The following is a 13,856-nucleotide window of genomic DNA, read 5'->3' as shown; positions in this document are numbered from 1 at the left end:
GCACCAGGATTTGGGGACCATCAGGCAGGGGATCTTCCAAAACCGTCTTTTAAAGAGCCACAAAAAGATGTAGCCGGGTTCTTGGCACTACAGTACTCTTTATAAACAACAGCTCCCTTCCTTTCTCTTAGAGCCCAACGGGAATCCAGAGAGACACCTTACATAAAGGAAAATGACTGCAACCTGGACCTGTCACTAGACAAATACTGCCTCTCCCCACCTCACTTCACCTGACATCTCTGCCCAACCCAAGACAGCTCTCAGAAAACCACACAGAGGTTACCACCCCAGAAATTCTGAGATCCTAGGAGGTAGGAATGCAAATAGACAAAGCACAGTATTGCTCTGAATCGAAAACGTTTGTTTGCTCATCCTGACTCCGATTCCCCGAGCCTAGAACAAACATAGCCCTTCCGCACTCAGGAAATCCCAAGAGGTCAGGTTCAGCGTGGTAAACAACACTGTCCGGGCACCTTGCAGAACACTGGGGGCTGTGACGGGCGGCGACAAATTGGCACAAGAGAGACTGAAATGCACAGGGACACCAGCCTAGTGGCCTTGAAAACTCAGGTTGACACTTCCAGGGAGGGAATGGGGGAGGTGGAGCCCAATTCCCGCCTCTGGAGAGAGTAACAGACTTCCCCCATCCTCCTTCTCCCTCCTCCTCCTCCAAGGCACGCTGAGATTTGGAGCGGCGGAGCTGAGCCCCGCGGGAAAAGCAGAAAAGGGTCATTGCCACTTTAAATGACTCAGGAAGTAAAAGGAGGCCTCCTGACGGGGAAAGGGAAAGTGGAACCGGGGCGGCGCGGGGGCCGGCGGCGGCCGCGATCTCGCCCGGGTAGCGGGAGGCTGAGCGGGCGGCGCCACGCGGGGGCCGACGGGGGCGCCTGGTGGCCGCGCCGGAAGTGCCCTGCGCGGCAGAGGAAGCGCAGGGACAGAGCGGAGCAGGCCGAGCCGGCGGAAAGGGTCTTTGCTGCTCCGCCTGGGCAGGGGCTGCCGCGGCCCCAGGTCCTGCTTCGAGACGCGGCGAGGTCCAGGCGGGCGGCGACTCCCCAGGAAGGGACCCGGGGCGGGAGGAGGAAGTGAGGAGGCCGCGCGGAAGGAAGGCGGCGAGCCCCGAGGCCCCGAGGCCTTGGCCGCGTCACAGCACCCACATGGCCTCTGGAGTGGGCGCGGCCTTCGAGGAGCTGCCTCACGACGGCACGTGTGACGAGTGCGAGCCCGACGAGGCTCCGGGGGCCGAAGAAGTGTGCCGAGAATGCGGCTTCTGCTACTGCCGCCGCCATGCCGAGGAGCACAGGCAGAAGTTCCTCAGTCACCACCTGGCCGAATACGTCCACGGCGCCCAGGCCTGGACCCCGCCAGCTGACGGAGAGGGGGCGGGGAAGGAAGAAGCGGAGGTCAAAGTGGAGCAGGAGAGGGAGATAGAAAGCGAGGCAGGGGAAGAGAGTGAGTCGGAGGAAGAGAGCGAGTCAGAGGAAGAGAGCGAGACAGAGGAAGAGAGTGAGGATGAGAGCGATGAAGAGAGTGAAGAAGACAGCGAGGAAGAAATGGAGGATGAGCAAGAAAGCGAGGCCGAAGAAGACAACCAAGAAGAAGGGGAATCCGAGGCGGAGGGAGAAACTGAGGCAGAAAGTGAATTTGACCCAGAAATAGAAATGGAAGCAGAGAGAGTGGCCAAGAGGAAGTGTCCGGACCATGGGCTCGATTTGAGCACCTATTGCCAGGAAGATAGGCAGCTGATCTGTGTCCTGTGTCCAGTCATTGGGGCTCACCAGGGCCACCAACTCTCCACCCTAGACGAAGCCTTTGAAGAATTAAGAGTAAGTATTGGGCCTTCAGAGCATAAGCCTAGGGGTCAGGACACCTGGGTTTAAACTCAGGTGGCCTGGCTGTGACCACATTCGCTTTCACTGTGTCCCTAAGAAGCTAGTCTTTCCAACTTTTTGGGAGCAGTTCTTATTCACCCTTTTTGGTTGAACTCCTTTGAGAATCTGATGAAAGTTGTGGACTCTGACCTGAGAAAATACATGCACACACAAAATCTAGTATACAATTTTTAGAAAATTGCAAGTTTCTGGTCTGTGGATCCCAAGTAAAGCATTTCTTGGGAGTTTTGACTCCACTTAGGCCAATTTCCACAGCATCAGTATTGTTGAAACTGGTGCTTTGTGCTAGGGCTCCTGATAAGGCAATCTTTTTGCCTACTTGAAAACATGGGAAATAGGATTTTGCCACATGAATCCAAGCAAGTGATACGTCTGCATTGAAAAGACTAACAAAATAGTTCTAATAGTAACTTCATATGTGCCCCGAGTTCATTTTAGATTCTTCGTGTTTGAAACTTAGTAGAAAAGGAGGGTAAGAAGATGGAGGCCAAATTGGGGTGGGAGTGGAAGTTCCCATGTCCTCTGTCTGGATCTTTGTCTGTCGTGGACCCTACTTGTTCCCCAGAACAGAGGACACTTAGGAAATATTTGTTGAATGAATGAATTTGCAGACGATGCACCTTTTATTCGTATTGTGGATGTTTACTATCATTGAGAGAAACTGCTGGTGTTAATCGGGGAGGGAGGGGGGAAATTTTGAGTGGAGTGGTCAGTTCATTAAGTAATCTGTATTAGTGAGCATTGTCATATTGTGATGACTTGCTTCCCTGAATAGGGAATAGCTGGCATTGGGATAACAAATACCTTGAGAGTGAAGATCCTCTGTATTAGGTTTTCCCTTTCTTAGTCCTTATTTATAATTGTAAAATGCACATTCAGAAAGTGTGTAAAAACTTACAGTGTAACAAATAATTATAAAACAAATACTGAGGTAGTCTCCATCCAGATTAAGAAATAGAACATTACCAGCAATATTGAAGCCTTTCCCCCATACCTTTTCCAATTACAACCATTTGTCTTCTGGATAAGTAAGCATAATCTTGACTTCTGTGATCATTTCCTTGCTTACCTTTATGCTTTTACTCCATATGTATGTATTCCTAAACTTATTTGAACTTGACACTATGGGTATCATATTTTTATCATGCATTCTTCTGGGTTTTGCTTCATTTTCTCAACATTGTGTTTGTGAGAGTCATCCTATGAGTGGCTGTAGTTTATTCACTTTCTGAATATGCCACAAGTTATCTATTCTGTCATAGATGGTCATTTGATTTGTTCCCAGGTTTGGGAGCATCGGGCTGTTACAAACAATGTAAGTGTAAATATTCTTCGTCATGTCTCGGTGTACATTTACGTACATTTAAGTGGAATATAAACGCAGGAGTGAAATTGCTGTGTCAGAGGCTGTGCATATCTTCAGTAATACTACATGTTGCCAACTATTTTCCAGAGTGGTTGTACCAGTTTGAATCACTATGATGAGTATATGAGAGTTCCTGTTGCTCTATCTTCAAAACTTGCTATTACAGTATTTTTAATTTTTGTCAATCTTGTGGCTATGTAATGGTATTTTATTGCGGTTTTAATTTTCATTCCTCTGATTACTAATGACTTTGAAGATCTTTTATATTTCCTTTGTGAAGTATCTAGTCAGTTCTTTTGCCCATTTTTCTATTGAGTTGTCTTTTCTCATTATATGAGTTTACATATATGTGTGTGTGTGTATATATATATATATATATATTTTTTTTTTTTTTTGAGATAGAGTCTTGCTCTGTTGCCCAGGCTGAAGTACAGTGGCTAGATCTCAGCTCACTGGAACCTGCGCCTCCCAGGTTCAAACGATTCTCCTGCCTCAGCCATCTGAGTAACTGGGATTACAGGCACATGCCACCATGCCCAGCTAATTTTTGTATTTTTTTTTTTTTAGTAGAGACAGTTTTGCCATGTTGACCAGGCTGGTCTTGAACTCCTGACCTCAAGCGGTCTGCCTGCCAGTGTTGGGCTTATAGGTGTTAGCCACCGTGCCCAGCTATATATTTGTTTCTGATTTTTTTTTTGTTCTTTCTATGTGGGTTGCAAGTATCTTCTATGTGGTTTTTCTTTTTAAAAAAGTTGTGCCTTGAATAGAAGCTCTTCATTTTAATATGGTAAAACTTACCAATACTTTTGCTTATGATTAGTGCTTTTTGTGTCTTGTTCTACTTTGTATTGATTTTTGTGTAGTAGAAGTAGGGGCTCAATTTCATTTTTTCTCCATACAGATAGCCAATTGCTGTTGCTGTGTTTATTGAAAAGCCCTTCTTTTGTGCACTGATTTGCTGTCCCACCTGTCATATATCAAGTGCCCATAATGTGTGTGAATGTGTTTCTTGGTTCTTCTGTTCTCTACCGTTTATCTGTTAGTATATCCCTGTGTGAACAGCGTGTTTTCTCAGTTATCATCCCTTTATAATATGTCTTAATATCTGGTAAAGCAGGTCCTTCCATCTTGTCCTACAAGAGTGTGTTGGCCAGTTTTGGCCCTTTACATTTCTTAGAATCATAGTATTAAAAAGCTTGCAGGAGTGTTTTTGGATATTAAATTTATAAGCCAATATAGGGAGCATTAATATCATTACAACATGAAGTCTTCTGATTCATTCATTTAGGTCTTTTTTATTGCTTTGCAGTAAAGTTTTATTTTTTTTTTTTGCTGAAAGATTTTTCACATCATTGTAAAATTTAGTCCTAGATACCTCATAATTTTATAGTATTGTAGAAAGTATGAGCCACGCACAGTGGCTCACACCTGTCAGCTCTATGGAAGGCTGAGGTGGGAGGATTGCTTGAGTCTAGGAGTTTGAGGCTGCAGTGAGTTATGATCCTACCACTTCCCTCCAGCATGGTTGACAGAGCAAGACCCTGTCTCTAAAATAGAAATAAATGGTTTTAAGTTTTGTTTTCTAATTGAATATAGGAATATGATTAACTTTTATATATTGATTTTTTTGTAATCTATCTGCTGAATTATCTTACATATCCTAATAATTTATCTGTAGATGTATTGTACATACTTGATTGTATTACGTGTGAAGAGAGATACTTTTTGTTTGTTTCTTTTCAATCCTTGTATCTGTTATTTGTTTTTTCTTGCCTTACTGCATTGGATAGCACCCCGAGTATTATGTTGAATGGATGTGGTTGGTGGGTATTCTGGCCTTGTTCCTAGTCTAGCAATAATTGATAACATTGCACAAATAAATGATATGTTCTGTGGTTTTTGGAAATGGATATGTTTTATCAGTTTAAAAAAATTCTAGCCCTGGTTTGCTAAGTTTTTCTGAATTTTGATTGGTTACTTAATATCAAATGCCTTTTTTGCATCTTTTGGGATGATCATGTGATTTTCTCTTTTACTGTGTTATGATGATGAATTGCATTAATTGATTTACTTATTAAAGTTAAATTTAAAAATCAGTGATATGTTCACATGCCTCAAAAGCCTGTGCCCTTTTCACCTGATTCTTCTACCAGCTGTTGGTAACTACTTGTTTTTTTCTTCGAAACAGGATCTTACTCTGTTGCTCAGGCTGGAGTGCAGTAGTGGGAGCATAGCTCACTGTAATCTCAAATTCCTGGGCTTAAGCAATCCTCCCACCTGAGCATCCTGAGTTGCTAGGACTACAGGTGTGCCACCATGCCTGGCTAATTCTATTTATTTTTTTATTTTGTAGAGATGGGTGTCTTGCTATGTTGCCCAAGTTGGTCTTGAACTCCTAGTCTCAAGCAGTCCTCCCGCCTCAACCTCCTACAGCTGTGGGATTACAGGCTGTGCCTGGCCAGTAACTACTTTTATTAGTTTTTTGGTTACCCTTCAGGTGTTTCTTTCTGCAAATACAGGTGTGTGCATATATATGGTCTTACTTTCATCTCTTCGTATTGTTGTATTTTATAATTAAAGCAGAAAGACTAGCATTTCTGGGATATCCTTGACCCAACTTGGTCATAATGAAGTAGCCTTATGTTTTTAGATTTGGCTTATTAATAATTTAGTTTTTTTTCATTTATATTTATGGGAGAAATTGGCCTGTCATTGTTCTTTTACTGTTCTCATGAGATTTTGCTATCAAAGTTTGGCTTCATAGTCTGAGGCAGAGTGTAGTGTTTCTTATATATTCTTTCTCTCTTTTAATGGTCTGGAAGTATTTGTGAAAGATTGAAATATTTCTTCCTAGAGTGATTGGTAGAACTGACCATGGAAGCCATCTATTCCTGGAGAGAGTGAAGGGGGAAGGGAGAGTTGGTTTATTATTGGCTTATTATTGATGTTTTGTTTTGTTTTGTTTTTTGGTTTTACATTTTTTAACTGATCACCAACATTTTATTATTATTTTTAGTTTCAAACTTTTAAGTTCTGGGGTACATGTGCAGGATGTGCAGGTTTGTTACATAGGTAAACGTGTGCCATGCTGGTTTGCTGCACGGATCATCCCATCACTTAGGTATTAAGCCCAGCATCCATTAGCTATTCTTTCTGATGCTCTCCTTCCTCCCATCCGCTATCCACTGACAGGCTCCAGTGTATGTTATTCCCCACCATGTGTCCATATGTTCTTATCATTCAGCTCCCACTTATAAGTGAGAAGATGCAGCGTTTGGTTTTCTGTTCCTGCATTAGTTTGCTGAGGATAATGGCTTCTGGCTCCATCCATGTCCCTGCAAAGGACATGATCTGATTCCTTTTTATGGCACATATTCCATGGTATATGTACCACATTTTCTTAATCCAGTCTATCACTGATGGGCATTTAAGTTGATTCAATGTCTTAGCTATTGTGAATAGCACTGCAGTGAACATACACGTGTGTGTATCTGTATGATAGAATGATCTATTTTCCTTTGGGTGTATACCCAGTAGTGGGATTGCTGGGTATTATTGTTTTACCTAGTATTTTTGACTATGGACTCAATTTCTTTAATAGTCATAGGTCTGTCTAGGTTGTCTATTTCTTCTTAGATCAGTTTTGGTAAGTTACATTTTCTCAGATGTTTGTCCATTTTATCTAAATTTTCAAATGTGCTAGTATAAATTTGTGAATCATAATTCTTTTTTTTTTTCATTCTGTAGCTGTCTTAGCTATTCCTTTAAGAACTGTAGGCATATTGATTGATAATCTGCCTCTGATAATTCTAGTATGTGAAGACTTTGTGGACATCTTTTTGCTGCTGTTTTTATTTTTTCATGTTTCATGTTTTTATTTCTTTTTGTGCTAGGTTCTATGTAGCTGTGTAGCTTCTCATTGCCTTTTAAAAACTGCTTATGGGACTTTTCCAAATCTTGCATGAAGCTGCATACTTCGAGAGAGGATTTGAGTTTGATTCTGCTAAGGCCTGAGAGTACAACTTGTTTAGAATCCCCTTCTACTAAATTAATTTCTTGAGGTTTCTTGGACCAAACTTTCAGGAGGACCTTGCCCACGTCTTAGAGATTTTCTTTCATTTTTTCCCCCTCTCTGTTTTGTTAACCTCTCTACCTTCCCCTTTGGATGTTTGGATAGTGACAAGTTTAGTTTGCTTTTACTCTGAGATTTTACCCCTTAGCAGGGTGAAAAGGTGAGAGGGTCCCAAGTCTATATGGAAAGGATCCCCTTTGTTTATTTATTAATTTATTTAGAGATGAAGTTTTGCTCTTGTCGCCCAGGCTGGAGTGCAGTGGCTCCATCTTGGCTCACTGCAACCTCTGCCTCCCAGATTCAAGTGATTCTCCTACCTCAGCCTCCTGAGTAGCTGGGACTACAGGCACCCATCACCATGCCCAGCTAATTTTTTGTATTTCTAGTAGAGATGGGGTTTCACCATGTTGGCCAGATTGGTCTTGAACTCCTGGCCTCAGGTGATCCACCTGCCTTAGTTTCCCAAATCCCAAAGTGCTGGGATTATAGACATAAGCCACTACACCTGGCCAGAAAGGATCTCCTTTAAATGGTTTTTCTGTTTGTTTGTTGTTGTTGTTGAGATAGAGTCTCATTCTGTTGCCCAGGATGGAGTGCAGTAGCGCGATCTTGGCTCACTGCAACCTCCGCCTCCCGAGTAGTAGGGACTACAGGCATGTGCCACCATGCCTGCCTGATTTTTTATAGTTTTAGTAGATACCGGGTTTCACCATGTTGGCCAGGCTGGTCTCGAACTCCTGACCTCAGATGATCCACCCGCCTTGGCTTCCCAAAGTGCTGGGATTACACGCATGAGCCACCGTGCCTGGCCGTCCTTTAAATGTTTTACTCTGAGCATGCCATAGGCTTTGCTTTCTGTTATCCCATACTCCCCCACACCTCACTTTCTACTAACCAAATGCACAGCCTACTTTCTTGGGCTCAGTATATGTTCTCAGATCAAGAACTGCTTCGTGTACTCTGCTTATCCTAATGTTAGAACATTACTAACTGAACTATAGACTTTACTGAATGTCAGTAGTTTTTCCTCTGATGACTTCTGTACCACGATTCTATCCAGGACTTCACATTACATTTCCTTGTTTTGGATGATCTTGATAGTATTAAGTAGTGCTAGTCAGGTATTTTGTAGAATGTTCTGTGATTTGGATTTGTCTGGTGTTTTTTCTTATGGCGAAACTGGAGTTAACAGGGTTTTGGGAGAATATAATATTCTTTTACGCTTTATTTTTTACACTTAGTATGTCTTGGAAATCACTCCATAGATTTGCTTCATTCTTCATATATATATATATCAGCTGGAAATACTCCATTGAGTGTCATTAAATTCTTAATTTAAGATACCATGTTTTTCAACTTTAGAATGTCAATTTGGTTATTTTTTTAGAGATCTGTTTCTCTGGACCTTTTTGGGAATCATACTTGATTGTATGTTACATTTTTCTGATTCTTGTCATGTCTCACAGTTTTTCATTTAATGCCGGATGTTGTGTTTGAAGGAATTGTAAAGACTGGAGTAATATCTTCTTTATTTTCCTGAGAAAGAGCATGACATTTGCTCTGTTAGGTAGCTAGGGTGAGAAGCTGCTCATTTTGATTCAATAAAGATATGAGCTTGATGGCAGCTCTAGTTTCACTTCTCTGGTTTCAGATGTTTTGAGTGCAATGTACATTTACTTATTGGCAAGAGAATATCTTGCAACGGTAAAAGTGGCTCAGTGGGATGATGGGCAAAAGAAGAGGATTGTTGTTATACTGCATTCATTCATTCAGCAAGTATTTATTAAGAATCAACTGAGTTTAGGTACTTTCTAAGTATTGGGAATATAGCAGTGAACAAAATGAAAGTCTGTGCTTCTGTCAGAGCTTACATTCTATTGGAAGGAAGTAGAAAAGAACAAATAAGCAAACGTGTAATAAGTATTGTAAATGAAAAGTAAAAAATAATACAGGATTAGAGAGGGACAGGAAATATCCTCGCTCTACCACTTTTTGACCTTAGGCAAGTTATATTATAGTTTGTTCTTGTTTCTGTATTTCTAAAATGAGCATAATGATAAGAGATAAACTAGAACTTTTGTGAGAATGAAATGACTTTGTGGGTGATTAAGAGACTTTAACAATGCTTAACACATTGTTAGTGCTCACTAAATGTTAGCTCTTCTTGTTATTATTAAGGAGGCTAATTATACAAGTTTAGAATTGAGAGGAATTCGTACAATTCATGTTTTGATACCTCAGTGTTTAACCAGGCTGTCAGTGGCTGGTATTGGCAATAGAAGGCCAAGTTGTTGCCAAAGTCTGCTGACATTTAGAGAAAAAGCAAACTTCAGAGTAGGCCAGAATGAGCAGAAAAACAGGGTGATCCTACAGCAAGAGGGGATTAGGGATGGAGACAACCTGCTAGGCCAAATAGACTGAGTGAACATCTTGAAGGGGCAAGATCAGCATTTAGTCACTTGAAGTACTGTTCTTTCTTTTCTCCTGGACGTTGCTGTATTGCAGTTTTGGTCCGTGGCATTTGGTCTCCAGAAGATTTTGTGGGTCCAAGTTTGAACTGAGCCTAGTCTTTAGCTTTATCATAGAAAAATAATTACGCAGCCCAATTTATGACTTCTTACCTGAGTCATGACTTGTCATCTCAGATATGTGGGATTCTCTTACTCTGACCATAATTTCTGGCTACAAAAATGGGTCACTGGATCTGACAAAGGAGCTTGATCTGGCTTATGGATTTATTCATATGAAAATTCTTACATTGTCAAGGGAATTTGCATTCAGAGCTACATTTAATGAATTTTTATGTTGAACAATAAAAGTGCTTTAGATAGTAGTCTAGTAATTTTAAAAGTTATTTTGAACACAATCTACAGTAGAGGAAATATATTTTATACTGTAATCTCCTTTATACACACAGCCACCCACTACACATACCCCTTTAACTCAAATGGAACACCATTCGCCTTACTACATACGATATGTTCTGTTTCTCTTCTATTCTGTTTAAAAAAAAATTCTGGACCCTCCCACTAAATTGATTTCATGGCACACTAATGTGTCATGTCCTGTGGTTTAAAAACCACTTGTCTAGTTTGCCCCAAGATCACCTGAAGAAAAGGTAGATTCTTACAAAGTGGCAAAGGGAGAAGTGGTTGGCAGAATTCAGTAAATATATAGCATTTGTGGAGTTCTTAAACATGGCTTTTCTAAAGACAGATCCAAAGGTTTTTAAGCCACACCCTTTGCTTTTAAGATGGGTATATGGGGAGAATGTTTGGTTAAGTGATAAGAGGAACAACTGCTTGGGGAGTGACTGAGGAACATTGGTATCTGGGTGGATGGAAGGATATAGCTGTGATTCTCGAGGGGCTGGAGGTATGCCGTAGTGTATTCCATAGTGGTCAGTGAATCTGGCTTTTCCGTCAGCTCATAGAAGAAGCTCTCGCAGGGAGACAGAAGGTTGAAGGCTTGCTGTAATGTATCTATTTATATTTTTTATTTTTTATTCTTGCTGAAGAGATATAGGTCACCTTCTAATTAGAGTTTGTAGCACTGGCATACATAGTGGTTCAACCAGTGTCTTATTTATTTGTACAGAATAAGACAAAAGCTAAGACCAAGGTAAAGGGGATGGCATGCTGTCATTAGTTGGAGCCACGCCTGCATAGTTCTGTAGAAAGTTTATGTGAGGCCTGCAGTTCTGGGGTTTCCAATCAAAATATACTTTCTTAACCTGTAAAAAGTCTTGGAGGTATGCAGTGAACTAGACAGATAGGGCTGTAGCTTTTTGGAATTCACTGTCTACAGTGGGAAAGAAATAGTAGAGTAATTTTGGATGGTGTTATATGCTATGAAAACAATAAATCATGGTAATGTAAGAATGAGTTGGTGTGGCAGGATAGGTTACTTTTTGATACGATGTGTTATAGAAGGCATCTCTGAGCATATGACATTGGGCGGAGACCTGAATTATGACATCCTGTGAAGGTCTAGGGAAATTTTCCTATTGTGTTACCATTCGATGCTACTGTGTAGAGTCCAGTGATTTTATTCATGGCAGAGACAATTGGTTTGGTGTATATGAACAACTCCTCATAGAAAGGTTAGTTGGCTCTGTAAATGAGAGAATGGCATTGTTCTAGCAATTGAATGTGTTGTTAGCACAGATGAAAATACTGCTCTATGGAGGGAATATGAGATTATTTTACATTAGTTAGATTTTTCAGGGGATTTAACATTGATGGTGATGGAGCTTCATTAAAGGACTAGAATGCTTAGCCAGTGGTCTGAACAATCAACTTTTGAGAGAAAAGGTCCACGCTTTCTCTACTCTCTCTCCTAAAAGCCTGGTGCCCTCTTTTTCTCTTTCCTGGCCTTTCAATCAAAATAGGATGAGTTCATAGGCATTTTATGCTGTTAGGCAATTGATTTTTTGGGTAAGGTTGCTGATGCAGTAGGCTTATTCTTAGGCTCCTCTGGTGATAAAGGACTCTTGAGCCTCTGTCACCATTGTCTTGACCACAACTCTTGACAGGGAGGTTACCCTGCCTGCCTGTTCATTGACATACCCACCTTTTCTCTCCGCTTGCATCTAACCCAAGTCTGAGAAGCCAGAGATTGATCTGTATCAGTGCCTCGTATGTGTTCTGCTTGAGGTTATAGTTCAGTCTGAGAGGACCAGCCAAGTTTCATGCTCTTATTGTTGTTTTAATATTCAGAGCCAGGGGCTAAACTTGTTAGCGGGCAGTAAGGAACACAGATGCTCGTGGACCTTTCAGAATAGGAGACGTATTATAGACAATGGATGAAACAGAAGCTTTAGTCTTGATAGGGGGAGTAGAGATGAGAATGGGGTAAGAAATACAGAAGCCTGGCTCTGGGAGAGTTGAATCTTGCGTGTGTGGGTGGGGGAGAGAGAGAGAATGTGTGTGTGTGTGTGTGTGTGTGTGTGTGTGTGTGTGTACGCATGCGCACACGTGTTTGCATGTATGTATATCTCACTATGATAGGATCAAGCCAACACTGCATCAGGTGCAAAAAAAATCAATATTGATGCCCCTTTTAAATGTCAGAAAACTGATCAAGAATGAAAAAGCCAAAACCAACCAATCAAACAAAATTTCCCAAATATACCAAAGGCTCAATCCACAATTTACGGCAAATAACTCTATGGGCAGTGACTTTGATGTATACTATAATGTGCTAGATTATTTTTGTTGAACATTTATATATTAAACCCACTTCAGATGGGTTTAGCTAGTTTTTGGTAAGGTAATAATTGGTTTTTAACATCAATAAGAAGATTAGCAAATACATTCATTATAATATGTCCAAACTATAACATATAGCTGGCTTTCAATTTAGAGAATGATATTTTATTTTTTTGAACTAATTTTATTCATCTGAATAATTTTGGAGCACTTATTATGGTGAACTGTGTGGTGGATACTAAGAAGAATAAGCAAAGTTTCCAACTTCAGGAAGCTTACAGCCTAATAGGAAAGAGAGTCTTTTCACATGCTTATTTGTGTGTATTAGAGAAAAGGTACAAACAGTATGCTATGGAAGTGGAGAGAAAAGAGAAATTGGTATCACTGGAGGGCATGGAGCCAGGAGTAGATTCTTAGAGGAAGGAGTCTTTGAGGTGGGCCTTGAAAGATGGGTACAGTGTTACTAGGTAGATACAGGCTTTGAGGTATCCTTCTCTGTGTTCCCATTATAACAGCCTGTGAGCATTATTGTAGCACTAAATACTGTGTACTATGTCATGTTATTTCTTTCCATGTCTTTCCCTGGTGGGTTATAAACTCTTTAAGGTTAGAACTATATGTTATTCATCTTTGTATTCCCAGCACCTAGCACAGTGCCTGCTGGATGGTAGATGAACATGAAATATGTGGTAAATGTGTGATAGGAAGTATAATAATCTTGTCTAGTTCCAGGGCATTAATGAAGAACTGAGAGAGTATTGCCTAGTTGTTGTATATCAGTATTTACATGGGGATTAATTTGACTGCATCTAAAATAATAAAATAATTTGGGAAAATCCAAAATAACCACTCCCACATGATGTTTGTTTCTCTGTCAGATAAAATAACTTTGGGTGTAGGCAGTCTAAGGTTGGCGTGGCAGAACCATGAAGTTACCAGAAATCTAGGTTCTTTTCAGCTCCATTCTGACATCCTTACTGTGTCATGGACCAAGATGACTGCTGGAGGTCCAAGTTCCAGAATGACAGACATAGAAAAGTGAAGAAGGGCACACCCCTCTATTTTTGTTTGTTTGTTCGTTTGAGACAGAGTGGCACAATGTCGGCTCACTGCAACCTCCGCCTCCCGGGTTCAAGCGATTCTCCTGCCTCAGCCTCCCAAATAGCTGGGATTACAGGCGCGTGCCACCCCGCCCAGCTAATTTTTGTATTTTTAGCAGAGACGGGGTTTCACTATTTTGGCCAGGATGGTCCCGATCTCCTGACCTCGTGATCTACCCGCCTTGGCCTCCCAAAGTGCTGGGATTACAGGCGTGAGCC

At 41.2% G+C, this 13,856-nt stretch overlaps 1 protein-coding gene across 1 annotated transcript in view; it reads left to right on the top strand.

The window, feature by feature from the left end:
- Positions 1–802: 802 nt before the first annotated feature.
- The window catches only part of TRIM44 (tripartite motif containing 44), a 143,124-nt gene continuing 130,070 nt past the window's right edge, over positions 803–13,856 (top strand). The window contains exon 1 of the mRNA XM_032166262.2: positions 803–1,823. Coding sequence (XP_032022153.1) covers positions 1,155–1,823 — 669 coding nt within the window. The 5' untranslated portion in view covers positions 803–1,154. The remainder of the gene's footprint in view (positions 1,824–13,856) is intronic.

Source organism: Hylobates moloch, unplaced genomic scaffold (genome assembly GCF_009828535.3).
Source record: "Hylobates moloch isolate HMO894 unplaced genomic scaffold, HMol_V3 SCAFFOLD_11, whole genome shotgun sequence".
NCBI lineage: Eukaryota > Metazoa > Chordata > Mammalia > Primates > Hylobatidae > Hylobates > Hylobates moloch.
The sequence above is the reverse complement of the archived record's forward strand: the minus strand, read 5'-3'. Positions and strand labels throughout refer to the sequence as shown.